The sequence below is a fragment of the Lytechinus variegatus genome, chromosome 1 (assembly GCF_018143015.1).
Source record: "Lytechinus variegatus isolate NC3 chromosome 1, Lvar_3.0, whole genome shotgun sequence".
NCBI lineage: Eukaryota > Metazoa > Echinodermata > Echinoidea > Temnopleuroida > Toxopneustidae > Lytechinus > Lytechinus variegatus.
The window spans coordinates 68,130,550-68,158,288 of record NC_054740.1 but is presented as its reverse complement, the minus strand read 5'-3'; the positions used below and the strand labels follow the sequence as shown (position 1 = coordinate 68,158,288).

At 37.9% G+C, this 27,739-nt stretch overlaps 2 protein-coding genes across 2 annotated transcripts; one reads left to right on the top strand and one right to left on the bottom strand.

Moving 5' to 3' along the window:
* Positions 1-31: 31 nt before the first annotated feature.
* Positions 32-3,011, bottom strand: LOC121420804 (gastrin-releasing peptide receptor-like). The gene has a single exon (XM_041615442.1). The coding sequence runs from the start codon at positions 2,420-2,422 to the stop codon at positions 1,268-1,270; it is 1,155 nt and encodes a 384-aa protein (XP_041471376.1). The 5' UTR covers positions 2,423-3,011; the 3' UTR covers positions 32-1,267.
* Positions 3,012-4,575: 1,564 nt separating this feature from the next.
* On the top strand, positions 4,576-13,801 carry LOC121420793. Its single transcript, XM_041615433.1, has 3 exons — positions 4,576-5,091; positions 6,850-6,959; positions 7,292-13,801. The coding sequence occupies exons 1-3, from the start codon at positions 4,841-4,843 to the stop codon at positions 11,779-11,781; spliced, it is 4,851 nt and encodes a 1,616-aa protein (XP_041471367.1). The 5' UTR covers positions 4,576-4,840; the 3' UTR covers positions 11,782-13,801.
* Positions 13,802-27,739: the final 13,938 nt, after the last annotated feature.

Below are 27,739 nucleotides of genomic sequence, written 5' to 3'. Positions count from 1 at the left end.
TCGAGCTAAAGCCGGGGTAATAATAGCAGCGCTTTGAATCCTCTGGCAAATAGCGCTTTATAAATCCAACTATTATTATTATTATTATTTGCAATTTTGTCATGCCTCCCAGCTGACCATTTTGATTTGACGGGTATTTTCAATACATTTTCGGTGTTTTTTAAAGACGTTTTTAGTCCCGGTTCAGACCCCCACCCCATTGCCTGAATAAAACGTACAGGACATTCGTGCGTTGACTGTTTTCTAAAATTATGCCAAAGAAGAACGAGCTTTCGGCGGCAAATATGAGTCTTGTGCAATGTTTTTTTATATTTTTCAACCATCGTAACAAGTTCAGGTGCTCTTGATTTGACACATTAACAACCTTAGCAGTGTCACATTATGACATCGGCCGGTTGCAACGTTAAACATGTAGTTATTATCTCCATAGCTTAAATCTTTCAAGTTTATGTTTCCTTCGTGACGCATTATTGACACAATATTATCTTTTACACTGTAGCATTAAGATATTTTGATGTCCATCCACGTGTGGTTTCTACCACGTGATATTGATACAAATGTCATAGGGTTTTCAAAATGCGGTCTTAACATGTTTCGAGCGACAGTAATGAAGGTGTCACCATAACAAGCCATAGAATTGATTTCAGAACATAAAATGATCCGGGACACTATTAGAACCAGGTCCGTTAACAAACTTTCTTTTCTTTAATCATCAATGTCAATAGTTATATGACCAGCGATGGATCCTGTATTGAAATTTGCAAATGTGATATTACCTATGGACAATGTAAACATGATCAAAACAACTTGCATAAGTCAACCTTACATTAGTGGAATATCCGCCCAAGTCGAAGCAAATTGTTAAACCAGATTATGCAAAACATGTTTTATATACCTCTTCTATGTCAAATTTATCATAATTCGAATAGATTTATCTAGTCTAAACAAGATTTGACATAGTCAAAGTTGCATGCAGATTTCACTAGACTCATTCCTTGCACTAGGTCTTGATAATCCACTCTTGTCCTTATCCGTGTCATTTTCGTCTTTTGCAGTTGCTAAGGCTGCGAAAATTATAAATCCATAACTGTTTTTCAACAGGTATAACTCGTATTGGTCCTTATCTATCAATTCATACACTCTGAAATATTTGAAAAAACCATCATAAGCTCTGGATGTAAATCGCATGTAACATGATGCACATAATCTCCATCACTTTTAAGATCTTAAGTCAACACCCTAATAAGTTGACGTTCGAGTACTTTCGCTACAGAGCCGTATCCGAGTTCACGGTTGAAGGTGAATTTCTTTTCAGTGCCACGAAAGTACTTTGAGGTGACCTCAACGACGTGAACAACGTAACACTTGGTCGATGGTAGTTATTGCCTCGGTTGTGGTTGTTCATGTTCAAATTCTCACTCTTTTCGCAGCAGTAACTGCTCTGCTTTTGGCAGCATTTGGAAAGGTTCTTACGGTAGACCGTGCTCATCGCGAAGACGATGTACGGGTCGAGGCACGCGTTCAAGAGCGCGGAGATGGCAGATATCTGTTCAAAGATGATGCTGTGTGGCTTGTCGCTGCCAAGGCTAAACATCACGTGTTTGTATAGGCGATGGATGAAATATGGCATCCAAAATATGGCAAACGATACGGTGATTAGAACAAATATCATGGCAAGGCGACGTCTTTGGGACGTCTGCCTCCTATTATTTGCATCCTGCCTGGTATTGTTAAGCATGGTGTGACTGCTCTTGTAGAGTGTCACAGCGATGGAGACATAGAGGGTACTGATCACGAGCAACGGTACGAAGTACATGGTAAAGAAGCTATACAAGTCAAACAGTTGTCCTTCTATTTTACCCATGCGGACAGTGCTGCATATTGGCATTATATCGAGGATATAGGACATCAGAGCCATAGGAATGGCCAAGACAAGAGCTACGATCCACGTGACCAGAACACCCACAACCTTGACAGTTCTGCTGTTGATCTGTCGAGACTCTAGACCCCGAACGACAGCCATGTAACGCTCGATGCTCAACGCTGTCAGTGACAAAATGCAGACGTACTGGGCCACCGTCTCGAAGTAGGTATGCATCTTGCAGGCGACTAGTCCGTGGTTCCAGCAAAGTGGACCTAGGAGTTTGTTGACGTATACAGGTCCGCGCATCAGGATATATATCAGGTCCCCAACAATAACATTGATGAGGAAGATGTTTGAAGGAGTCCTCAGGGATTTGTTGAGGCACGTAATTGCTAGGAGTCCGATATTGGCGATTGTCCCCATGAACATGACGATGCATATGAAGATGACGCTGGCAAGATAGTCGTAATCCACCATGCTACACCACACATCCCAGTTGTTGGTCATATTAGTGTTGTTGTCACTGGAAAAGCTGCTGAAGTCATCCATCGAATCCATGGCTAAACCAAGATTTTACACGATATTCATCCACTGCGAAATGCTTTGTTTTCCAGCCTTATGTCTGCTCGATACTCTTTTAAGAGCTAAAACGTGTTAATGGTTATTTAACACTTATCAATTGTCAAGTAACAGAGGATTCACTGAGATATACAACGTGAGATAATATATCTCAAGTTAATCGAGAAAAAAAATATGTTACGTCCGGTGACTGTTGCAATACTGAGAGGCTAGAATGTTTTTTGATGTTTTTCGATGTTACTATATGAATGGAATCAATTAGACTGTACTGGTCCAGAATATCATCTATATACAACTCTTTATTTACCACGAAGCCCCATTGCCCAATACGCTGGTTTTTATAAGAGCAACATGTCAACATGCATCGAATCTGAATCTTTTAGTTTTCGAAGATGGGGAACAACTCCGTGCAAGTAGCTCCCAGTTGCAGTCGGAAGTCGGGGTATAAATAAGGTTCTTCGAGCAGGCTGGCGGCGTCAAGCGGCTCCAAGCACACCATCCTCCTGATTCCCAAGCGTAATTCTGTCTGCGATGCTGCCAAGAGACCTGCAAAGAAAAAAAAGAGGGAAAAAAACTGTTTGAAAGTTTAGCAAGCAAAATTGTTTAGTTGAACGGTGAGAGATAACTAGAAAATGATCGCTTGATGTTGTAAACATGACGTCGAATAACCACAAAGCATATGGGTAAATAATCGGATGCCGCCTTGGAGAGAAAATTTCATTTAAAAGCATTTTGCACGCGGCTTTGTGTTCTCCCAATACCCGAGATTGACATGATCATGCTTAAGTATTATCCCCGAGCCAACATCTCCATTCTCTACGAATAGTATTGAAACTGGACTTTAGGAGGACTTTTTGTTGGCTTTTTTCCCCAGAATATCCTATTATTTCTTAAGTTCATAAAATGAATAGTGAATGTACATGATTTATATATCATGGTAACTCGTATACTCTAGATGCACACTTGACATGAGGAAACGTAAATGTCTTCCATACACCTACTGTCTTAGATATTAATATAAACATCTGCAGACATATAAGTTTGCCTCTATCGTGTAATTGCATCATTGATTTTAAGATCAATGTGTATGTCATATTATAAATTCATCATTTACCCATCTTACTGATGAAGTTAGAATAACTGAATTCATTTAATAACACAACAACTATCTTAGGTCCGCCCTGTAACATTTTGCTTCATGATGGTAATTATTTATCCAACCAACATTGGGTGTTTCTTTTGGGCACTTTTATCTATCCAGTGTGATGAATATTTAATTTAGCCCATTCTGAAGTACATGCAGTTGCTGCTATTTTTTTAAACTGACTGGAGAATATGCTTCCCGCATTGGGTATTATACTTCCCCAAATTCGTTGGACACATAGTTACCCTCGTGCTGGTTAAAATCTGATTAAAAATTAACCCAGGGAACTCGGCCATTTTTGTTATGAATTGTAACAAAATGGCCGATCGAAACGGGGGTAGAAGTAGAGAACTTTTCGGTTTTTGAGGTTCCAGTCTGTGCCCAGATGTCAGGAAAACTGCCACTCGTTAGACCTTTATCCATATAATCGTGGTAAGTGCATAATTTCTGTTTTCATAATTTATCTTGCCAAATATTTTGACCATAATCTACCCTTGTCCCGTGAGTATGGGTAAATACACGGTGAGCTCCTGGGCGCCGGCCCGCGGCGCTCCCTGGGTTAGTTAAAAATATGTTTACAGTGTATGCAGTGGTTTTAAGAAATGATGTTTAAGATTTCAACTTGGCATCTAAGCACCCCGCACATTTCAATTCTTTAAAATCATTAATTCTTATCGTCCAGCCCACGGTATTTCCAATTTCCATCCGTAACAAAGCTGATAAACAGCCCAACATAGATTTCTAAAAACTATTTTTAAAATATCCATAACAAGGAAAGGCTCATTTACTATCCATCTGACCTGGTCAATGCCGCCTAGAAATATCCGGATGACGGGGTAAAAATTATCTATCGAAATGGATCCATCGTGCAGCGCCAATTATTATGAAGCCTATTTTACTTCCCGCATCACGTCTCGATCCAATTCGGTATGATACTTCGAAAATACGAATTATATGAGTTGGGTGAATATAGGCCGGGATGCAAAGGCCAAAAAGACGACTTTTTGTGACCACTATCGGGTAACTACTTTATATTCTCAGATATTATGTAAAAATATTATAAAAATCTTGTCTCAAACTCGTCAAGTGTGAAACTTGCAAATTTTCAAGTATTTTGAAAAAAACCCGAAAATTTGTGACCATTGTTGGCATTGTTGTAAGCCAACCAGCTCACGCGTAACACTCACGTCTAGAAGGAGGAAATCTGTCTTGTCCAATCACATCGCTCGTAGCATTCACTCTTACTTTGCAAGATGGACGCGTATACGTCCTCGTCTTTGTCATCAGAAACGGACGATTCTGATGGAAAAACGTCCTCATACTGTTTTATTCATGTTATCCAGACTCACGGAAGGGTAATTCCATTTTCTGAGAAGAGTTTTAAGAAGTTTTTAGAGTGCTCTATTTTGTGGGGGAAGATAGAGGATCGTCCAGAAAGTATCGTCGCAGCCAAGGCAGATGGACTCCGATATGAAGATCTATGCACAACAACACATGATCGCCGGTGAGTACCGTGTCTAATGAATCTGATGCTGCCTGACTGAAAGAGTGCTGCACCCAGCCTGGGACTGGGTGGATATGGCTGGGATGAAATGATAAAACGGCATGGATGTTGATTTTTGTAATTTAAACCTAACGTAGACTACCTTTTATTGTGTTAATCATGATCATGATGATGGAATGAGGGAGTGAGTGAGCTCAGGCTCCGTAACACAACGAGTAGCGATCAATCGCTAAATGAACTGGCCAATCAATATCAATGTTATACGTGCAGTTGGTTTAAAATACTGGCCGGGGACCAATCAGTGCGGTTCTTCCATATTTGCAATTCATCGCAAACCTTTGTGTTACGGAGCCCTGGACTCGGTTTATCGCTAATCAGAACCGCAACTTATAATGGGATCAAAAAGGGGCAATCAACTTCAAGCTAGCTCCACGTGCGGGCAGCCGGGCACTACGCTATGGACAGTGCGTGTGCGCAAAACTAGCTTAGAGAAAACGGCCCCCTTTTCAATCCCATGGCATGATGCATTGCTGTTCTTAATTCTGAGTCGCGCACGATAAACCGTAGGCTTATGTGACTTATGATCTTAAGTAGCCAGGAGGCTTCTAGAGAGTAAAAATCATTTACTAACGTAACTTACTCATACAAAGCCAGGTCTTCTTTCTCAGTCATAGACCCACACAACGGAAGCCAAAACCTGAAACTTTCACCCCCCGAGACATAAATCCTTCTAAAAGATCTAGCCCTAAAAAATCATGTACATGAGATAAAACTTCATTTCCGACATTTCTACGCTCTCGTTATTTTTTGAACAAGAATTCACTAAAAAAAATGAGAAAAATATTGTCAAGACGGAAGAGACTTGCCCGATGTTTACGCCGCCATCTTTCTTATTGTTCTTCACCAACGTTACAGATGTGTGCGTTAGGGAAGTTTTAGTAAATGATTTTTACTCTCTAGAAGCCTCCTGATTACTTACAAGGTGGTCTGCCTGAGTCTGAATGATATCCACTTTTGATATTAAACAATGAAACTGTCTACTGAACATGAAAATGCAATGCTATATTGTCATCAATATGTGAATATGTCCAGTTACATGTTGCGTTAAAACCTTGACACATTTTTACTATTTTAATCATGCGATATTTGTTGGTTATAATGGTTATAAAGATACAGTAATGATAATGTACGTACATCTACCTTTAGCATTAGTAAAAATATAATTGTGTTAATAGTAGTGATGATGCACTATACAGTCGTAATCATCCATGATTTTCCAAGGGGGGTGCACATTTTACGTAATATAAATAATAAATATCAAATCTCGTCCACGAAAAAATATGACAGGAAAAAAAAAGGTCTTTTAAAAGGCATGTTTACAAATTTTTATTTTGCCTCTGAAAAGGGGGAATGAGCTGCTGTGCCCCCCCCCCCCCCCGATCAGCCAGTGGTCATAATGATATGCCGGAACTAAAGCTGTATGAAAATAACTGAAGTTTATTCCTTCACTCTTGATTAATAGGCCTGATTACGGTAATGCCAGATGGCAGAAATCTTGCTGAAATAGAGAAACTTCAAGTTAGGGAGCTTCATGTACACCAAGGCATTTTTTATGTGCTTGATTTAAAATGGTAGTTACTGCACACTCGTTTGTCTAATCGCTACAGTTATACGCACACACGTGCATGTTAAATGTGTGTGTGTATTTGTAAATGTTACACACTAAATGAAAGTGCTTTGTCTCATTTATTTTCATAGAAAAGGACAAGGAAGGGCTGGTTATCATCCTGATTGCTATCGTCATTATTGCAATGTGACTACCATTAAGAGAGCCCAGGACAAGGCAGCAAAACTACAATTGTCAAAAGGTAAACTTTTTTTCATAATTTTTTTTCAAATTCATATTTGTCAATTTTGTTTTTCATTTCTATATAACTATGTAAATAATTTTTTATGATGATATGAGGACTGCCAGTATGTCATTCACCTGGTCAGTATTGCTTTATAAAGTCAATGGTTTATAGTGCCATTATCTTGTTAAATAATGGCATCAATAAGGATTTGCATGTAGAAAATTTAGTTTATTAAGATGCAAAGGGCAGGGAAGCAGTCAAATGATTTGATATTGAATAATTTCCATTTGAATAAGACTTTCTTTATTTGAATGCTAAGACCAAGCCTTTTTATTTTTCTATCACAGAAGATGAAGACGTACCAGAAAGTCATCAGGGGACATCAGACGGGATGGAATCAGAGCCAAAACGTCTCTTAAGGTCTGATGCAAGGAAAAGTTCGTGTCGAGGGAGGCCTCATGTGCTACCTGTCGAGTGTATAATTTGTAAGAACAATAAGTATGTACGAGAAAGCTATTCGCGCAAAAGGAAAGTAGAAAGACTAGTTAGATGTGAAACACTTACAGGGGGGCAGCTTTTAAAAGCAGCTGAAATTCGTAAAGATGAGCATATGCTCCTTCAAATCAGGGAAAAGGATCTTGTGGCTCTTGAGGTCCGTTATCACAGGTCATGTTATTTGTCTTACTGTAAAGTAGTGAAGCCAAGGATAGAAAATAATTTGCCATTCAAACAAATCTACGAACTGTCATATAGTAGGTTCTGTCAGGATATAATTGAACAGAGGATAATACGTGGGCAGGAAATCCTACGCCTTACAAAGCTATTGAAGCTTTTTGTGAAGACAGTCAAAGAAGTAGAAGGACTAGAAGCAGGTAGCTACAAAAGTGCCAACTTGAAAAGAAGATTGAAGGAGTCTTACCCTGTACTGTGCTTTAGTAGACCTTCACGGCAGTATGAAAGCGAAATTGTATTTGTGGAGAGCCTTCATGTAGAAGATGTCATTGAGTCAGCTGTAGCAGACGTCTCTAGTGAGGAAAGCCAGAGCGAGAGTGATGGTAGTATGCGCCCAACTAAAGTTCGCTCTGATCAGCAAATTCTGAGAAGTTTGTATACGGCTGCCGGAATAATCAAGAATGCACTAGAGGGGGTGGACTTGAAGACAACCTGGCCTCCAACATCAGACTACTTGACTATTGAACAGAGTAAGAGGCTTGTTCCTTGGCAGCTATTCAATTTCTTAGCATGGATGTCGGGAGTCAATCAAGAGCCAAAAGAAGATATGGTAGAAGTGTCACATGATGATGAACGGAAGATTCTCTCTCTAGCGCAAGACATCATGTACCTGAAGACAAAAGGGAGATGTGTGTTACCAAAGCACAACGCTCTTGGAATGGCAGTACGACATCTTACAGGCTCAGCCAAACTCATTGGGATTCTAAATGGGCTTGGCCATAGCGTGTCAAGGCCAGTGGTCCTCGAGCATGACACTGCCCTTGCTAAACGGCAACTTGCATTGGGTCATGCAATACTTCCGGACGGTATTCAGCCCATCTTCACCACTCTTGTGTATGATAATAATGATTTCGGAGAAGAAACCATAAGTGGGAAGGGTACAACTCACAACACCAACGGTATTATTATCCAGCACCCATCCAGCCAACCAAACAATGAACAGCCTAAAGTAGCCGTACCAAAGGCGAGGAAGATCACTTTTGAGGTCCCTCCACAAGAGCTCATGACCTACTTTGGACGTAGGAAAATTGGTCCTAAACCATTTGACAGAATTGGCCTAGATTGCAAGGTGTACCAGAATGCACAGAAGAACGCAAGAGATGTGGACGTAGCATGCAGGTTGTTGAAGACAGTTGAGTTGGGTGAAAAATTGTTCCCAGGATGGACCGGGATGAATGTCATGCTGAGTAAACCTGTTTCGCTTCAGTCTACAGTCCGCTACCTTCCAATAATTGATGCGAGTCCAACAGAATTCGACACAGTCAACACAATCCTTGCTCATACCTTGTCGATAGCAGACGCCCTCAAGCAAGAAGCAGTTGTTCTTGTTTTTGACCAAGCCATCTACTCGAAGGCTCAGCAGATACGATGGGCTAACGACCTTTATCACAAGAGGATAATCATTCGCTTGGGGGCATTTCACACTGCCTTATCAATGCTTGCCTGTGTTGGAAAGCGGTTTGGAGATGCTGGTCTGGAGAACCTAATGATCGAGTCAAATATTGTAGCCCAAGGTTCCATTAATGGAGTTCTCAGTGGACACCATTACAATCGAAGCATCCGAGCTCACAAGTGCATCGTTGAAGCCTTGGAACGTTTACGTTGGCAAGCCTATATGAACTCCCTATCAGATGTGGAGTATGCATCTACATATGAGATCCTTTCCAAGCTTCAGTCAGATTTTCCAACATTTTCTTTCACAGAGTTTGTACAAGGAGAGGATTATCAGGCTATGGTATCTTCCTATCGTTCTTTTGTCGAACAGCGTTCTGCACAAGATCCAACATTTGCTCTCTGGTCCAGCTATATAGAGATGGTGGAAGTCATCCTTCTGTTTCTACGTGGGACAAGGCAAGGAGATTGGCAATTACATCTATCTTCTATTCGCAGCTTCCTTCCCTGGTTTTTCGCATATGATCGCACAAATTATGCAAGATACCTTCCTGTCTATTGGCATGAGATGAATGAGCTGCCCAACAGCCATCCACTAATTCATGAGGCTTTCATGGAAGGGAAGTTTGTTGTCCATCGGCAGACCGACCACGGATTTTGTGGTGTGGCTTGTGATCAGACTATAGAGCAAACTTGCAACAGGGACACAAAAACTAAAGGTGGTATGATAGGATTTACAAGAAACAAAGGTGCAGTTGCTCGTTGGATTCTCTCTCAACAGGAAAGGAGTGCTATCAGCAAGCAGTGTGAAAAGATGGCTGGAAAGGATGACACATCTGCCGTCAAAAAGGATCTTCTGTTGGCAAACATGGAGAAATTTGAGAGAGATGTACGTGCTGTCGTTGAAACAGTAGAGTCCATGATCAATCCCTTCCAGGAAAATAATGAAGAACTCCTTCATATAGCATCAGGAACTATAGCTTCTAGTGAAGTATGCAAGGATTACACAGAAGCCTATGCAAGTGGTGATGAAGCATTCAAGGCTTTCTCAGAAGAATGTCTCCAGGGAGATGAAGACCTCTTCAGAGTGATAAAAAAGCAGAAAAGGAAGACTTTTGCCACAATGAGTAAGTCTTCCACAACCAAAGTGAAGGGGAAAGAGATTACCATCAAAGCAGATCGTAGCCTTTTCCAACGACTGGTAATTATTGCAGGAGCTAGAAAACTAGATATTCAAAATATGATGACATATAATCTAGGTCCTCTCCCACTTGCTCTAGCAACGGTTGATGGTTCATTGACCAAGACTACAAAGGCATCTCTACTTCATGCCATAGAATCTAGTGTGGAGCCTGCTCCCCTAGTAGAAGGAATTCCGCTTAACAGTGTTTGGGTAATTGATGGAATGGCGATGCTACAAGAAATACCTCAGAAGGCTGTGCCATCTACTTTTGGTGAACTATCAAGATATGTAATTCAACAGCTTGTTCGCCTTGCACACAGTGCCCGTAGTGATACTATACACTTTGTAGTTGACACGTATCGATCCATCAGTATCAAGGCGGCAGAGAGAGGAAGAAGAGCTGCAAGCGGAAGTCAGCTCACAAAGATCTACGGTATGGAGCAGAAAGTACCAAACCAGTGGAAGAAATTTCTTTCATCTAGTCAAAACAAAGAGGCTTTGATCCGCTTCCTATTCCAGACATGGCAAGAGAATCCGAATCTGCTTCAAGATGTCAAAGTCATCATGGCTCATGATGAAAGCTGTCATTTGCTCCAGAATTTAGATGGGGTACTAAAGATTGAAGCCCTGAGTCAGCTTCATTGTAATCATGAGGAAGCAGATACCAGGCTCTTTCTGCATTGTCAGTATGCTGCTGCATGTCTGCCTTCATCTTCGACCACTTCACCAGCAGTCATCATTAAGAGCCCAGACACAGATGTGTTTATTATCGGGGTTGCAAAGGCACATGAAATTCAGGCCCAGCTACTTTTCCATACTGGTAGGGGCAATAACAAACGTACAGTCAACCTGACAGCTATAAGATCTCATCTCGGGGATAGTGTTGCAAATGCTCTCATCGGCCTCCACTGCTTTTCAGGATGTGATTCTACGAGTTGCTTCTATGGAAGGTCAAAGAAAAAGGCACTGAAGCTGATGACCTCATCTAATGATTTCCTGTCAGCCTTCCAGATGTTTGGGACTTCATTTGCCCTAGAGGAAGGTGTGCTTAAGACAGTTGAGAAGTTTGTTTGCAAACTGTATGATCAGGATTGTTCCAGTGTTAATACAGCTAGATACAACAAATTCTTAATGGGCACAAAGACAGAAATGAATATGCCCCCTACTCATGATGCACTAGTAAAGCACACTATGAGAGCTAACTATCAATCTGCAATACATATTAGATGCTTTGAACAATTTCCTGTTATTCCAAGTCCACACAACCATGGATGGAAGGTAATAGATTCCAACATAGAAATAGTTTGGGGTGACCTTCCTCCTGCACCAAGTACCCTCCTCGAGCTAACCTATTGCAGTTGCAAGAAGACCGGTTGTGAAGAACCCAAAACTCATGGAAAGGGCAGATGTTCATGTCGTCAGCATGGAGTCGCATGCACTGATCTATGCAGATGTATTAATTGTCAAAATTCAGCTCAAAGAGGTCCCATAATGGATGAGGACGATACAGACAATGAAGATGAAGATTAGAGGTGCTTAAATTACAAATGCTTGAATGTTGCTCATCATACATTTACACCACATAAAATAAATCAATATTAATCTGTATTTGTCAGAATTCATTTCACCTTTACCATTGTAAAGTTTCATTAACCTTAAAATGAGTGTGGTCAGACAGTGCCTATATAATAGAAAACATCCAATCACACTTTGTTTTAATGAAATAAGCAGAAACAATGACAGTCTCAAATAAATAATTTTATTTTGAAATTAGAATGCATCAACATACACTTACATGTATTTGCCATACAACAGGCCTGCATACAAACATTGTGATTAAATGAACACCTATTTCATATTCCTGGCTCTGAATAATTACTGGCAACATACTAAAAGAGTTTTCTCTTTTTCAGTACTTAATGGGTCATAGGCTTTTTTCCAATGTATTCAAAGATGCATGGACCATAGTACCAATCTTATTACTTTCTTAAAAGTCATATTTCTAAGGCATGAATGATTTTTTTTTACCATAAATGAGGACTTTGTTCTTTTCTTGATTTGCTTATTTTGCAAAGAGACATGCTTAGGTGCCAATGTGCACACTGTAAATTAATACATTAATCTAAAATTATGGATTTCTTGTGCAGCGTATGTGTTTCCAGTTTTATTATCGAAGTATCCAAATTACCTTTGTACTGCAAGATTTCAGACTTGGTAAGGGAGTCTTATATCCCAAAGTTTATCACTAATACCTTTGGATGCTACTCTGAATCAATTGTTTTATTAGAATTTCTTATTCATTGTAATTTGTATATTCAGCTTCTTGTGTACATCTATCCGAGTCTTTATAATTTTTTCTTCTACTCTGAGAAAATGTCCTTACCTGCAAAATACTTATTGAACTAAATCCATACTAGTCCATTCCACTCGTAGATCAGCTTTCTATCTGAAGTACTTGATAATCCATGATACAGCTAGATGTTCCTTCCTAAGGTGTTAATTGATCAACTTTTTATTGTTAGATTGGGGGAAAATATTTATCTTTATACCCTTTTCAATTAATTGAGAAAAAATGTAAAAGGATAAGTCAGATGGATTATAATTTGAAAATGTAACGAGAGAGTTGGGAATATTTATGACTTTTTTAAAATTTCATTATGTCAATTTAGAAGGTACAGTGTATATGTTAATGGCTTTAAAGTTTTATTCAGGAGTGGCACAACATATGGCATGGAGAAAGAAGGAAAATTTTCAGATTTGTTCCCTCTTTCTGATTGAATATGGTAATTGCCAGCATGCAGGATAACAAGTTAATTGAAAATGTCTACTAGTCTATCTCTTGTTTGTATAAAACTTTATGTCCTTAATGATAAAAAATAGTCGTGGTTGACAGTTAAATTTATCAATGTTCATCGCACTTCTGTAACGTTCATTATCAATTTTTTCTTTTATGATGCCAATATTTTCAAGTGTCTTTGTATCAGCCAAGGTAAATCCATTATCATGTAACAAGATATAATGTATATTGGTTGTTCTATTGCGTATAACTTACGAAAATGCTTTAAACATTAACAAGATGATATGTTAACTGATACACTCCTTTAACCATGATACTTGAATAAGAAATGTTAATATCAGTGTTTACTGCTGTTGAATTATGGTCTTCAGATATAACCTTCAAAGAAATTTGTAAATTTATTTGGGGATTTTGACTATTGTATATAGTAATAAGCAGTATGCTATAAGGTATTGTTATGCAACAACAATGATACTTCTTACTTTAATAAGAAATTTTAGTATCAGTGTTAACTGCTGTTGAGTTAAGGTCTTCAGATATAACCTTGAAACAAACTTGGAAATTTATTTTGGAATTTTGACTGTGATACATGTAACTTAGCAGTATGGTATAATATTTTGTTTTGCTACAAAATTTCTTTTATTTCCTTCAATGAAGGTGGTGGAAAATGTGAAAATTACTGTATTACATGAATTTTTGTAACATGCATGCAAGGACCATAGTTTATCAATATTATATACATCTTGAATATGACATATTTTGCACCTGTGTGGATACTTTCTGTAATATTTCATGGGAAAATTCCTTGAGGGCTCTGGGCGAGCTCACCTCTCGAAATGCACCCAAAATCCTTGGAGAACTGGAAAAGGAGCCCCTTAGATTTTCACAGGGTCCAACGTTAACTGTAATACAAAATGATTTTTGTCCTGACATAACAAGTAGCCCCCCCAAAAAAAAAAAAAAAATCCCTGCATGTGTGACCAGTCAGCAGTGTGAAAAGATGCTTATGAGAGGATAAAATGGAGTGATACAGAGAGGAGCATAATTATTTTTAAAGAGACGAGAGGGTGTCCAGAAAGGGAAGGAAGAGAGGGGGCAGAGGATAGGATGGCAGATCGATCGAGAGAGGTTGAAATGGGAGATGTTTTTATATTATCATTGATAAAGGAGAGAGAGGGAAGAGGCGTCAAAAGGTGGGAGGGGGGGTGCACACAGACTGAGGATAGGGTGGCAGATTGAGAGAGCTAGGGGGTGGGGCATTGGCGGCGGAAGTTAAAAAGGTTATGGGGGGTCCACCTGAAATTTGGGATGGAGACGGATAAAAAATTTGACTAGTAAAAAAAAAAAAATCATTAACCAAAATCTAGGAGGGACCACCAAAATTTTCTGACTAGCAAGAAAAAAAGAAAGAAGTTATCAAGTGAAATTATACCACAACAAATTCACAAGGGTTCCACCTGTATTTTTTTCTAAGGGGGGGGGGCGGAGAAAAAAAATTGACTTGCAAAAACAAAAAAAGGTTCTCAACAAAAAATTTAGGGGGAACCGTCCGCCGATGGGGGGGGGGGTCGGGGAGTAATGGGAGATTATATTAATTGTTATTGGTAAAAATTTGAGGGGGCAGAGAAGGATATGATGGAAGATTTTGAGAGGGGATAAGCTTTATTGCCGAGAGAAAAGTGAATGAATGTTTTGGTTCCGATATCATATCATTCGGGGCTCCGGCCGATCGCTCTAATAAATCATATCTTTCCATTGAAGATATCACTCCTAAACCTTGCTGAAAGCTCGTGTGAAAATGATTATACCGTACGCAAATGTTGATTTGTGATAATTATCATGAAATAAGCGGTAAGTAGAAAATTTTCCACATAAATCACCAACTCAAGTTTATTACGTCTCCCGGTACGTCTCTAGCCACGCCAGTCGTCCTCCGTTACCATACACTTCTACACGGCGTAAATGAAATGTTACGAGCGATATGATTGGTTCAGCGAGAATCCCCCATTCCGAATGCGGATGAACCGCGATAGCCGATTGGCCTTTGCTCGATCTAAATAAAATGATATTTTGCTGTGTTTTTTTCAAATTGCTATAAAATTTGCAAGTTTTACGCTTGACGAGTTTGTGTGTACATTCCTATCATATTTTCCCACCATCAAGCGAAAATTCAGGTAGTTGCCACGCGGTGGTCACAAAAATGAAAAACTAGAGCATTTTTCGTTGTTCGCATCGCGATCTAATAGTAATAGCCCCTCACCGACAATGTTCTGAATGGGCGGCATGGGATAGGTGTAACATCAATAACCAATGGTTGAGAGAAATATCTAATTCCAGCAAAATAGATACGAGGGGAATCAATTTAACACTAGAAACGATAGGGGCAATGCATTCTAAATTAATATCACCTGAACCATACCTCCTGTATAACTTTGTCTCTTTGTATTCATGGTATCAGGAAAGTGCACGAGATTAAGCGCTTGAACCTTACTCCAGTTCGTGAGGGTCTCAGCATTGTGAAAATTATATTTGAAATCATTTTGAAATCAAGTACCGCGGTTTTTTAAGTATAAGACAAGACGGTCAACAATTTAGAACTCACACGCCGGTGTGGATGGAGTGATAACACATACTGCAATTTTTAATGACAGAACCATCTAGATTCACCGGATTACAATTAAGAAAATATATAGATTCAAACTGTTTCTAAACTAACGAACAAATAACGATTAACAAATAATGATATTTCTTTTGACTGTGACTCTTTACCAGAGTGTTCTGAGACCATCTCGGATCACAAACAGTTGGTTCATCCAGACAATTAAAAAGAAACTGGTCGAAGCGTACCGATGTATCACTAGGGATATCCTTAACGATTATTACTTCGGTAATGTATCGTAAACCCTCTTCCTCACGTCATGATGGAAATGGCTTAAGCTGTATATCTTAAGGACAGAGTGAGTAAGAATTCTTATTCCCATGCAATTATTCCTCTATATCGATGCTCAAACCACTTCTTCGTGAACAGAATCGGTAATCACTGTGGCCAAGAGTGATGTAAGGCGCCTGATTTGAAACATTGAAGTCCGAGTTCGATCCCTGGGCACGGCACTTTAGCCCTTAGGCAAGGCATTTATCTTCAATAATCTTTTTATCATGCAAGAAAATATCAGAACTTGGGGTTACCAACGTTTTCATTAAAGAATTAAAGAAAAAAAAGTTCTCAATATCAAGTTTAATTTGGATGGCTAAGAATGGGAAAGATGCAGTAATATTCTCCGAGGTAGGGGATATTTAACGAATCGAACGAAAGATGAGATTTAATTTGTCACGTGCCATCCATCCCCCAACACATTTCTCTGGGTTATCGTGTGATTTGGTCCCCGCCCCCCCCCCCCCCTTATTGCCTTATTTAGGATAATAGTATAAAAACAAAATACGTCGACCATGTCAACTGCATGTACTCGAATAATTGAACAGTGTGTTAATTGGACCAAAGGATGTAGTAAAAATGGTTTGGTAAAACTTTGTTGTATAGAACATTTTTTACAGCAATTTATCCCCATTCGCACACACGCATACACACCCACACGCGCGCGCGCGAACACAACCCACTCATTACTTTTCAGAATATCTTCGATTGTCTACACTCTCGGAAAATGATTTAAACACAATAACAACGTAAATTGTACGACTAAGAGTACAGACTCCTGTAATTAATGAACAATAAAATGATATGACCATGTTCAATATAAGTTTTTGTGGTAAAGCAGTCAAGTTGTTTGAATTCCATCTTTCTTCCCGTTCACAGACCGTGTGATTAAACGGTTTTAAATCAGTTCCTTTACCTCTAACCCATGCCCGTACCACAGGGCTCTGTGTAAGGGCTGACCCTTTTTTCAATTTATCTGATAAGATTGCGGAAGTTATGATTCTTCAAGGAATTCAATACCATAGTATACCGGCTATATTCAACTAAGTAGCGAAAACTGCCCTTAGTCGACTCTATTCATGCATTATTGAATTTATGACAGAATGCAAACCCTTTTTATATGAATGAAGATAAATGTAAATTGCTGTAAAATTGATGTAAACTCCTTGTCACCTTATGACCACACAATTTGTCTTAAACTTGGCTCAATCTTTGAGTTATTGTTTTATTCGCAATTGACAATGTCTCCTCAAATCTGAAAGAGCAAGTCTACCCAAAAGTTAATTTGAATGAAAAGAGAAGAGAAACAAACCTCCAAGATAATGGTGGATTATTATAAAGTAAGAAAGAGTTATGAAATGTTAAAGTCTATATATGACTAGAACATTTTTATGCCATTTGTATGCATATACATGATTATACAAAGTAACATATATTCCTTTCTGTGGCCTGGGAAAGTCATTTTAACAAAATTGAATTGTTATCTTTGGTGATAATTATAAAATTCTAGACTTTACATTATTTCATCTGTCATGCTCGTGTATGATTGGATTTCAGATTGTATTGGACGAAATCATAAGAAATGACAGGTTACTCAAATTACTCAAGAATTCATCCTTCAGCGAGAAAGTGCTATCTGTATCATGAAATTGTGGGATCTTTAGAAACAAAAAGAAATTTGCCGAGGAGAAAACAATAGCCAAAAGAAATCGAGAAGCCTTCCCGACCTATCAGTGTGGCGTCAAGTTGCCCATATCTCTTTTCCGTTTTCCCCCCAAAGAAATCACGATAATTTACAAAACACAAAAAGTCGTCGCCGTCTGTTCTTTCATTCATCCTAGAGTTTCTTCAAACTCGGTGTCTCTTTAGATTGATTCAAGGAAAGCTTCCAGTTGACGAAACCCGTGTCTCTTTTTTTCAAAATTGATATTTTGTGACTGTAAGTACCTCCTGCATCACAAATGTCGCTCCTGGCAACTTCAACACTTCGTCAGCACGGTGCATGTTTCATAAAGTTTTTCGTAGCAAAACGTAAAACTTTACGGACAACTGGAATATGGCAACTCAAAATTTCACCGAGTTTGATTTATAATATGAATGTGCAGTTCTTTGATAAAATATTTGTTTCCGTTACCATTAGCTTAGAAATGGACGTTGAAGTACGTGTTCTCGATTAGACCTTGCCCCTCGAAAAAAAGTCGAGGGCAATATTTAACTTTATTTTTTTTATCACTTATAGTATAAATGCGCAGATCTTTAATAAAATTCTTTGTTTCCATTACCAATAACTTTTTGTCCAGATATAAATGAAGGTATTTCTTAGCTTACTTAAATAGGTAGATAAACTCCTTTAGGAGATACTTTTTGCTTTGTTTCTTTATGATTAGAATGGTATAAAATATACTTACATAAAATACAGTTTCTAGTGGAGAATGTTTTTGACGTTGCCGGATAAAGGCTTTTTCATCTTAGCTTGATCAATGAACGCCTTTAAAGCTAAATTACAGTAGTTACAGTTAACATTGATTTCATGAGAAAGTCTGTAAAGGTTAAGTATTACTATATCATCGTCGATCTAAATCTTGTACAGTTACATAAACAGTTATCTTGTACAGTTACATAAACTGCACTTAAAATCTAAGCTGAAAAACAATCACACTGAAGATCGCCAACACAGATAGGCACACGTGGGACAGTGTATATTATATTGCTGGAATAAAGACCCGACGGAAGTGCCCGAATCCGCGCTTATTTTGCTTATTTCTTAGCAATTACACAATTTCTTCCAGAATCCTTCGGCACATATTTTTTTATTCATATAAACAGACACTTGTGTGGTCATTATATTGGATTCTGCAAAAAGTCATTTTGAGATCGTTACCACAACTGGAATTTATTTTTAAATTGACGTGATCAAAAAAAAAATCAAATTGGTGACTATTTAATGATGTCTCACATTTTTGTAATCCTTCTATATTCATATTTGATTTTTTTTCTTTAACGTATAACATTTTTTCCTAATAAAAATAATTGTTGCCAATTCGGGGAGTAAAAGTTGATTAATTCAAACCTTAGTCACGTTGCGTATCTATCTTTTGGGGTAGATAAAAAATCTTTTAGAAACTTGGAACTCTCATCCTTTATCACTTTCTCATGTCGTTTGGAAAGTCACATGTTCCTTCTTTCTAAACTCTTTGGGGTCACCTATTTTCTTTTTTCTTATCTGTTTTCTACATTTATATCTTAAATATTAACTACTATAACCTTGGTGTTTGGATGGAATGTGTGTTGTTGTCATGTATGTGTATTCTACGCGGTAACCTTTGCTGTTCTACGTGGTAACCAATGCAGCGTGTCCTGCAATGTGCTGATTAAACTTACCTGCAAAGATAGATATCTCCCTATTTGACCGCGCCCCTACTCATACATCTCCACTCACGGAAGTATTCTAACGCCTCTAGTTATGTCAATTAGGCCTACTTCTGTTTTTAAATCAAAAGTTAGGTTAAAAGATAGGGGTGGTTGGCGATTAAAACATGCAAATAGAATAACCCTATGTTTATTCCTGAATAGGATCAATTCAACAAGCGGTGACTTCTCGCCACCGGAGATCCATAAAATTCCTATAAACAAAGAAAGCGAACTACATAACTGATGGTCCTGTTTTAGTGAAGCTGAAGGGCAAGTTCTAAATAAGTTCATGGAAGAAAGCGGGGATGGGATGGAACTCATCAAACAAGGAAGCATTAAACGACGTCTAACGTGTGTTAGTTTCACTAAAAATCCAAATAAAAAGACATGACAACCTCCGGAATGGTTTACAACTCCTGACTTCGACCGATTTCCTACGCTGCGTCCTACTTTTGTGCTGACGTCACTTTTATTTGAAGTGGGTTATTATTAGTCAATGGGCAGTTTTGGTTTAGATTGCACCTTTTTAGGGATGATGGGAGGACTTCAATCTTAACTGGATGACAGGTTATGACCAAAAGTCAGAGAAAAACAAGAAGGAAGTGGACATTGGAGAGGAAAACGCAGTAATCACTTCATGGTCATCCACTATTTTTTTTTTATTTATAAGTGGAACTTCTATCGATTTAGTCAGATTACCCACACCCCCTCCATCCACTCGAACATCTCGATAGTTTCCCCGATATTGATTACTCTCTTAATGATTTAAAAATAGATCCTTGTTATTGTTTCTTCGAGTTAAAACTGTAAGACTTTAAAACTTATCGTGCGACCATCCGAATATTACATTCGGTGCAAGTTGAAACGGTCTATTCAACTCCTCTTCGCGTCGTTGAATAGACTGTTTCAACTTTTACACTCGTGTAATATTCGGAATGATCGCACTCATCAACATTGAATATTTGTTAACTATCGAACCGCCACGTGTCGGTATTTTACCTTTTCAATTTGTTATGATATATCGTATTTTACTCTGTAGTTGTCTTGACAAAAATTGAGGTGAAATAAACTAGCATTTGATTAATCAACAACATTTATGCTGTCGAAATCTATTTCCATTCAACCTGTCATTATTATATTCCCAGGATTCTCTTATTCTGTTTGGTTTATATTTGTGTAGCTTATGTCTTTCGCCTTCTTCATTGTTGTGTGTTACATTCTTTTAATTTTTCAGTGATATCCCCTCCCTGTAATACTTTTCATCTCTTGAAAGTATGTGTGTTTTAAGATTGCTATTTTCCATGTCGTCTTTATGTGAGGTGTTGATGATTTAAACATGAAGTTTGTGATAACTTATTCCATCATCATAGTTCAGAACGTGTTTTTCTCGTTATTTTTATCACATTTATGTGGATAAGTGGCGAAGGCGTTACGTCGCCCTTGACTACATTTTACCAGATGCCTGGAACATTAATTTTTTCTCGGAATAAATGGAGCACATCGATGTCATAGCCTGATTCAATTACTCGTAATTACCATGCCGACGGATCGATAAAGCAGACTTATCGGGTATCTGTTTTCGGATATACCCTTCAATTTAAGTCCAGGTAATGTCTTACTTTTTATCGCGTGTTAACAATCAAGGTTTTGGGTTGTTGTTGTTTTTAACACATGGCATTTTAAAGAAACAAAACAAATTCATGATAGAATGAAGAATTGATAGTTGTCTCTGTTAAAGATCCTACGAAGGTGGTGTGTGATCACTGAATTTTTACTGATATTTTTAAGCGTTTGTTTGGTAAACCACTATTTGTAAAGTAATCACCTCATTTTTCATTCGAAATACATCTGTAGTTAATCTGAGACCTACACTCTCCTAAAACACCGTATATACAGTACATGAAAAAGATACAACGAACACACTATGATTGGTGTCGAAAAATACCCACAATGCAACAGTATACTAGATGTAATTGCAGAATTGAGTTTATATCCTTTCATAATATCCACATCAGGATCCAACACAAGGTGAAGACTCCCCGTCCCCAGATCCTCTTTATCCAGCATCCTCGTGTGAACATGTTATGTCAATACACGGTTGTCAAGAAAGACCGTTTTCAACCGCTGAACCGCCGAATAAACCCTCAGGGGAGATGGGTTTAATGGAAGATCATCATGATACATGAAATAATCAAAGGGGATATGAATTGATTAGGAAACTTTCGCTACTGCAGCGGGGACAGGTTCAAGAACACGGTAAATGTATTGAAAAATACAATTTCCATCAAAGAAAAGGCCCGGGTACTATTTGTACAGATCCACGTCTGCGTCATAGCTGACAATGTGTTATGTGTACCTGCTGTTTTACAGTTGTTGATGTTGTTACTGTTCGGTGATAGTTGAGGAAGAGGTGGCGCTCTTCGAATTGATTCATGTGTACCTTACAATATAGCTCTGACACTATTTTCTTTAACATATTAACATCAGACCACCATTCAATGACAAAAACTTCATGATAAAGACAGAATTAGAATATTTCCAACTATTTTTCAAACTTGCAAAACGTAACATTCGCCCATACAATTTATCTTTTTTTTCTTATTATCAATCAATATCTTGATTGTTTTTTGTGGGTTTTTTCTTGTCAAACCATATTGATCACATTGTACCATATTAACCGTTGTTTTTTCTTCTATATTATCTTTTCTTCTTCTTATTCTTTTTTACATTCTCAAATTCTTCTTCTGTTGTTGCATGCTGCCACTGCTCCTGCTGTCGGATCTGCCATGGCCTCCTTCTCTACTTCACCAGCCTCTTACTACAAAAACTTTTTTTTCATATTTATAATTATTTTCCTTTCATTTTTTTTTATTGTGAAATCACTCGGCAAGAAAAAAATAATAATTTGTTAACCGTAACTTACTGCTAATAATATTGACTTTTCTTGGTAAATTCATTCGTAGACATCATCCCCAAAGACAACCTCCACCTACGCCAAATCCATACTGAAGCAGATGCTTCAGCAGAATGTGACTCTATTGTTCTATTTATATTGTGTCTTCATGTTCACTTGTCGCCCCCTTCCCTCCACCCTCCTCCTTCCCTGCAGCTTCTCTGAAGGATAAATGATCCCGCTAATGGATGGTGCAACCAGCTCCCAGGAGGAATAATGCCTAGTCCTCAGCTCAACGTGAAAAGAAGATATGCATCAAAGACCAATTTCAAGAGGGATGCAAGGATACAATAGGGATGTACGTTTTCTCGTTGTTCGCTCCCGTTCTTTGTCATCAACTGGTTCCTCCTTTTATCCGTGGTTTTCCTTCTTTCTTTCTGCTGTGTGTGTGTGCGTGTGCGGGATATATGAAGGTATGGGTGGCTGGGTGTGTGTGTCCCCACACGCTATTCCAACGTTAGTCAGACCGGCCGGCTGGCCCCTTTTTACAGAACACTATTTTGATTATTCAAGCAATTTGGATGAACTGAAAACACTCATTACCGTGTGTGTGTGGGTGTGTGTGCGTGTGTGTATTTTCTACCAACATCAATCGAACCACCCTGTAAATGAGACTATGTACCTGCTGAGCATGATTTGAAGTATAGCATATTGCAGAAAGAGCGGCAAATATCAATCGCAAGTCTTTAATACGCGAATTTCATTGGTTGAAAATGATGTTGCATTTTAGTCTTGGAGTTGCGTTTAAAAACGTTTTTTCTGCAACGGACCCTTGCTGTTTTAATTTCTTTTCAATATCTAACAAATTTCAAATGACCGGCGTTGCCAAAAAGCATGTCTGACTAAATAGAAGCTTGGACCCATTTGCCAACTATCGTGATTGGCGCCGTAAGAGCAATAACATTACAACCGTTTAAATAAAAGAGCTCTTTTGACTCTCAAATGACAACTTACGAAATCATCCTTAAGATTTGTATGTTGCACTAATGAAATGAACCAGTTATGTCAAGAAGCTTAATCTCAATAACATGATTATCAATCAACTGTATAGACAGATTTTGATATTCAGCCTCTCTTGATGTATAAAGTGCAAATTCATTATCAGGCAGATTCACTATGAAGTAAAAAGCAGGACATCAAAATTTCTTCCTCTTATCTTTGCAAGGTTTCATAATGAGGACGAATCAAAGATTTCCATCTAATCCATCTGGAAAAAAAAATCCTCCCTCACTCATTGAGTCACATAAATGCGGTACAAACATCTTAGTAATAAACATCAGATATGTCGATGGTTAAATAATAACTTAAAAAGAATGAGAGTAAACAATTTGAAAATAAACCTCTTGTTAATCAATGGTTGTGCAATTGTATTTTATACAATAAAATGGACTGCATTGCAGGGGATAGGGTCTCCCTCTTTGAAGAAAAAATACTAATCTTCATATTATTGCTGTCGAATGAAAATTGTAATTTTAAATATCCAAGAAAAACAATCACATTTGGCATGTTTGGATTCTTCATCTTACCCCTCCGAGATATGATATAAGAAACCCTACTAAATGTTTAAAAGAAATCACAATATTGTCGTAACATCATCACATCGGCACTCTATTGGTATCATTTTTATTATTAGGCCTATCATCAGCATCATCACCATCATCATCACCATCATCACCATCACCATCATCACCATCATCACCATCATCATCATCACCATCATCATCATCATCACCACCATCATCATCATCACCATCATCATCATCATCACCATCATCATCATCGTCATCACCATCATCATCACTATTCATGATCATCATTTGTAATTTCATTACTGCTATCGTCATTATAATTTTATTTTTGAGGGAAAAGGCCTATGCGAAATATATGAGAAAGAAAAGCAGCCCTTAAAACCTGAAACGGTTTTGAACTTATATACTTCGATATCGACTAAGTTAACATATTTAGGTAACGCGACATTTGCTTTCACGACAAATGCGCCTACGCTAATTTCCCTGAAGATATAATGGGAGGGTTTGGGTTAGATAATAGAGTTCTGTGTTAAAAATAATGTAAGTAGTGGCATTCAGGTTAAAATAAGGTTTGAAGCTCGGGTGTTTGTTAATACGCATTTTCAGTAGGAGTAAATTTTATTGTCGCAGGAGCAAATCTCAAACAACCGACCATTAGCAATTATGGAGCCTTTGCATGAAAGAAACCTCTTCATTAGAAACCATTGGAGTCTTGACATACAATAACCTAAATTTGATTACCATTTGCATGCTGTAAATTACATTGCCATCACGAAGATGTGATCCATATGGGCAGACCAATGCACCGTAATTTAACTAAGAACAAGGCAGATTTATTAATTACGGACACGAAGATAAAAAAAAATCCGTACAATTCTGTGCACGACCTGTTTACTGAATAAAGTTGTTTCCTGACTTAACATTTCGATTGAAATGGGCTAAATGTATAACGTCTGCTACTTAAACCTCCTGAAACATTTATTCCTTTTGGCAAGTCGACACGGCTGAGCAACCCTCAGGCGCCAAGGAGCGACCTGGATCACGCATATGAGCTTTGAACGAAGGTGGCAAGTGGCCCACATAGTCGCTTTTTAATTAGCTGGTCACTCGTCAAAACGGAATTCAATTAAAGAAAAACTTCCAATGTGTTCACTCTACATACTCTATGAAACTTAATAGCATAATAAATCATCCGACGTTATGTCGTACATAGTGGTGTAAATTGGTGGACATTCATGTAGGCCTAGAGTACTGTGCCTACACCCTTTAAAAATTGTCAAAGTAAGTATTTGTTGGTGAATGTGACCAGCCGACGGATAAAAGAAAAATTATCAGTACCAACGAAAATGCTGGTAGATTCTAACCAATATATTGATTGTTCCATTTCTAGTCGGACAGATATTCATCACCACATTATTTATTTTAAGTAATCCTTATTAAGAGAGTAGATGAACTGTCATCTTCGGATAAGAAGAGGCTGTAATAGCTTCGACTTTATTAACATATTTGAAAAAAAAAACATTTGATGGTGACTGATGTTAAAGGGGTACTTAAGAATAGAAATAATATGATTTGAGCAGATAAAGAAGAATATTCCTAACAAAATACTGCAAATTTGTCATCAATGTCAGAGGAGGAATAACGAAGAAATGACATTTTGAAGCGTTCACAGCAAAAGCTGTGGTGTTAACCGGTGTACATAGAGGACCACACCAGTTATTTTACACCAGTGTTAAATTGGTGATGTTAGTTTTACACCTTTAGGTGTAATTTCAACACATTTTGCTGTTACATTTACACTCTTTGGTGTTATGTTTAATCTCTAGGGTGTAATTTTAACACCTCAGGGTGTGGTCCTCTATTAACGCCAATTGGTGTCAGTTTTAACACAGCAATTTTTACAGTGTTGCTTTATTTCGGTGAAAACAGTTCTTTGCATGTCTTCGTGAATATGCAATGAGCAAATTGGTGATATCATATCCCTAGTTGTTTTTTTTATTTTACCATATGCAATCATTATAATTCCATGTAATAACATATGAAAGGGAAACCTTGGACATGACATCTTCAGCCCACCTATATAATATTCATGACTGTGTTCATATATATCTTTTCACAAAATGGTGCTAGGCTTTAGATTTCCACAGCTTTGTTATTTTTGTCAGATTTTTTTTTTCTAAATGATTCAGCGGTTAGCTCGGCAAATCTCACTATATCTATTTAAATATCATTATTTTCAGCCTGGAGAGCCAAATACGTCTTACAGATTGACTCAAAATGTCAACAGTTCTTCGGACGTCGTGAAAAAATGTTTTGAATACATCGGTGAGAGTCGATAATGTAAAATAAGACACTAGATTGGTTTACACATTAGTGGTTACTATATAGCGACACACCTTGACAAAGCAGAACATAACAGCGATATTTATGCTAAAGATAACTTCCACAATTATCCGGAGGCCTTTTCGATCAGATTCCTAAGGTATTTATAGATTTATGACGTCGAAAAGACAAATGGTATATAATCCTAATAATGCCCTGGGATTCGACTGCTCACCATAAACATGATATAGCAGCTGATGTACAGTACCAATGGTCTAATCTGGTGATATCGGACATAGCGTCGAGTTGCATGTAATCATAACAGGGACTTAACTACTGAAACCGTATCTCTGGAGTCGGAATAACCGAAAACAATGTAACTTTGGATAGCTTTCTCATGTGTTACGCCATGGTTACGCCAAATGTTATTTTAACAAATAAACAAATCAGAGTCGTTTGTAACTTACGACAGCTTTCATAAAATGCCCCTGGCCTATTTTATGTATTCATGTTTATGCAGGTGAATCCCTGCGAGAGGAAGACAGACGTAACATATGCTATCGTCATGATCTTTCAAAGTTGAAGAAGAAAGATAAACCTGCAAAATATCAGAGGAATCGAGATTCGATGAATAAATCATTTATCATAATTTTTTTTTTAAACAAGTGCACACCTAGTTACCAATAATGCATATAGCATTTCCATTTATTTGAAAGCAGGATAAAGAGCATTGTAGATTAAATGCCTTGCTCACGGGCATAGGTCCCGCGGCTGGGATCGAACTCCGGACTTTCCATGTATAGACAGGCGCCTTAGACCACTCGGCCACGGCACCTCCTTACTATTTTGCTACTTCATATACGATGGCATTTCTGTTCGATTATTCTTTCATTTTCTCTAACATTTCTTGTAAAGCACACTATACAGAGCGGATATAGATAGGTACAAGTCCAATCTATTATTTATCATTATCATTAATAATATTTTATGATTATCACTATTATTATTGTAATTATTGTGATTATCATTAAGATGTTGTGAACCCTCCTTGAGAGGGGAATATCTACACTGATATAAATTTATGTTTGATAGATAAAACAGACAAAAGGGGGACAAGAATTCTTTAATGATAGACCATGATCAATTAAAAGACAAGAAAGTTAATGAATTTGCAAAAGACGTCAAAACCTTGCAATGACCCAATTTTTCTTGTAAAGTAAAATCCACGAATTGCCATTCTGTTTTGACTGAAAATACTTACTTTTTTGTTTTCATATAAGCATTTAGTAAATAATCTGTGTGATGTAATCGAATGCAAAATTTTAAGCCTATACATCATTATGGAATAAAAACCAATGGATTGCTTGATTTTTAGCAGTGAAGTATAACTTAATGATAACATGACGTCACAAATTAACTCATGAAGCGCCCTGTTGCTTTTTTTATACCTTCATCCATTGATATGTATCATTCGGTAGAGACTATACATAAGAGGGCGTATATCATTTTCCACAAAGGAAAATCACTTACCAATCTCTAACTGC

Bases quoted from the DNA above. Each gene is read 5' to 3' on its own strand.
- LOC121420804 (XM_041615442.1), bottom strand. From the start codon at position 2,422: ATGGATTCGATGGATGACTTCAGCAGCTTTTCCAGTGACAACAACACT.
- LOC121420793 (XM_041615433.1), top strand. From the start codon at position 4,841: ATGGACGCGTATACGTCCTCGTCTTTGTCATCAGAAACGGACGATTCT. The intron at 5,092-6,849 runs GTGAGTACCGTG...TTATTTTCATAG, and splicing joins ACAACAACACATGATCGCCG to AAAAGGACAAGGAAGGGCTG. The intron at 6,960-7,291 runs GTAAACTTTTTT...TTTCTATCACAG, and splicing joins AAAACTACAATTGTCAAAAG to AAGATGAAGACGTACCAGAA.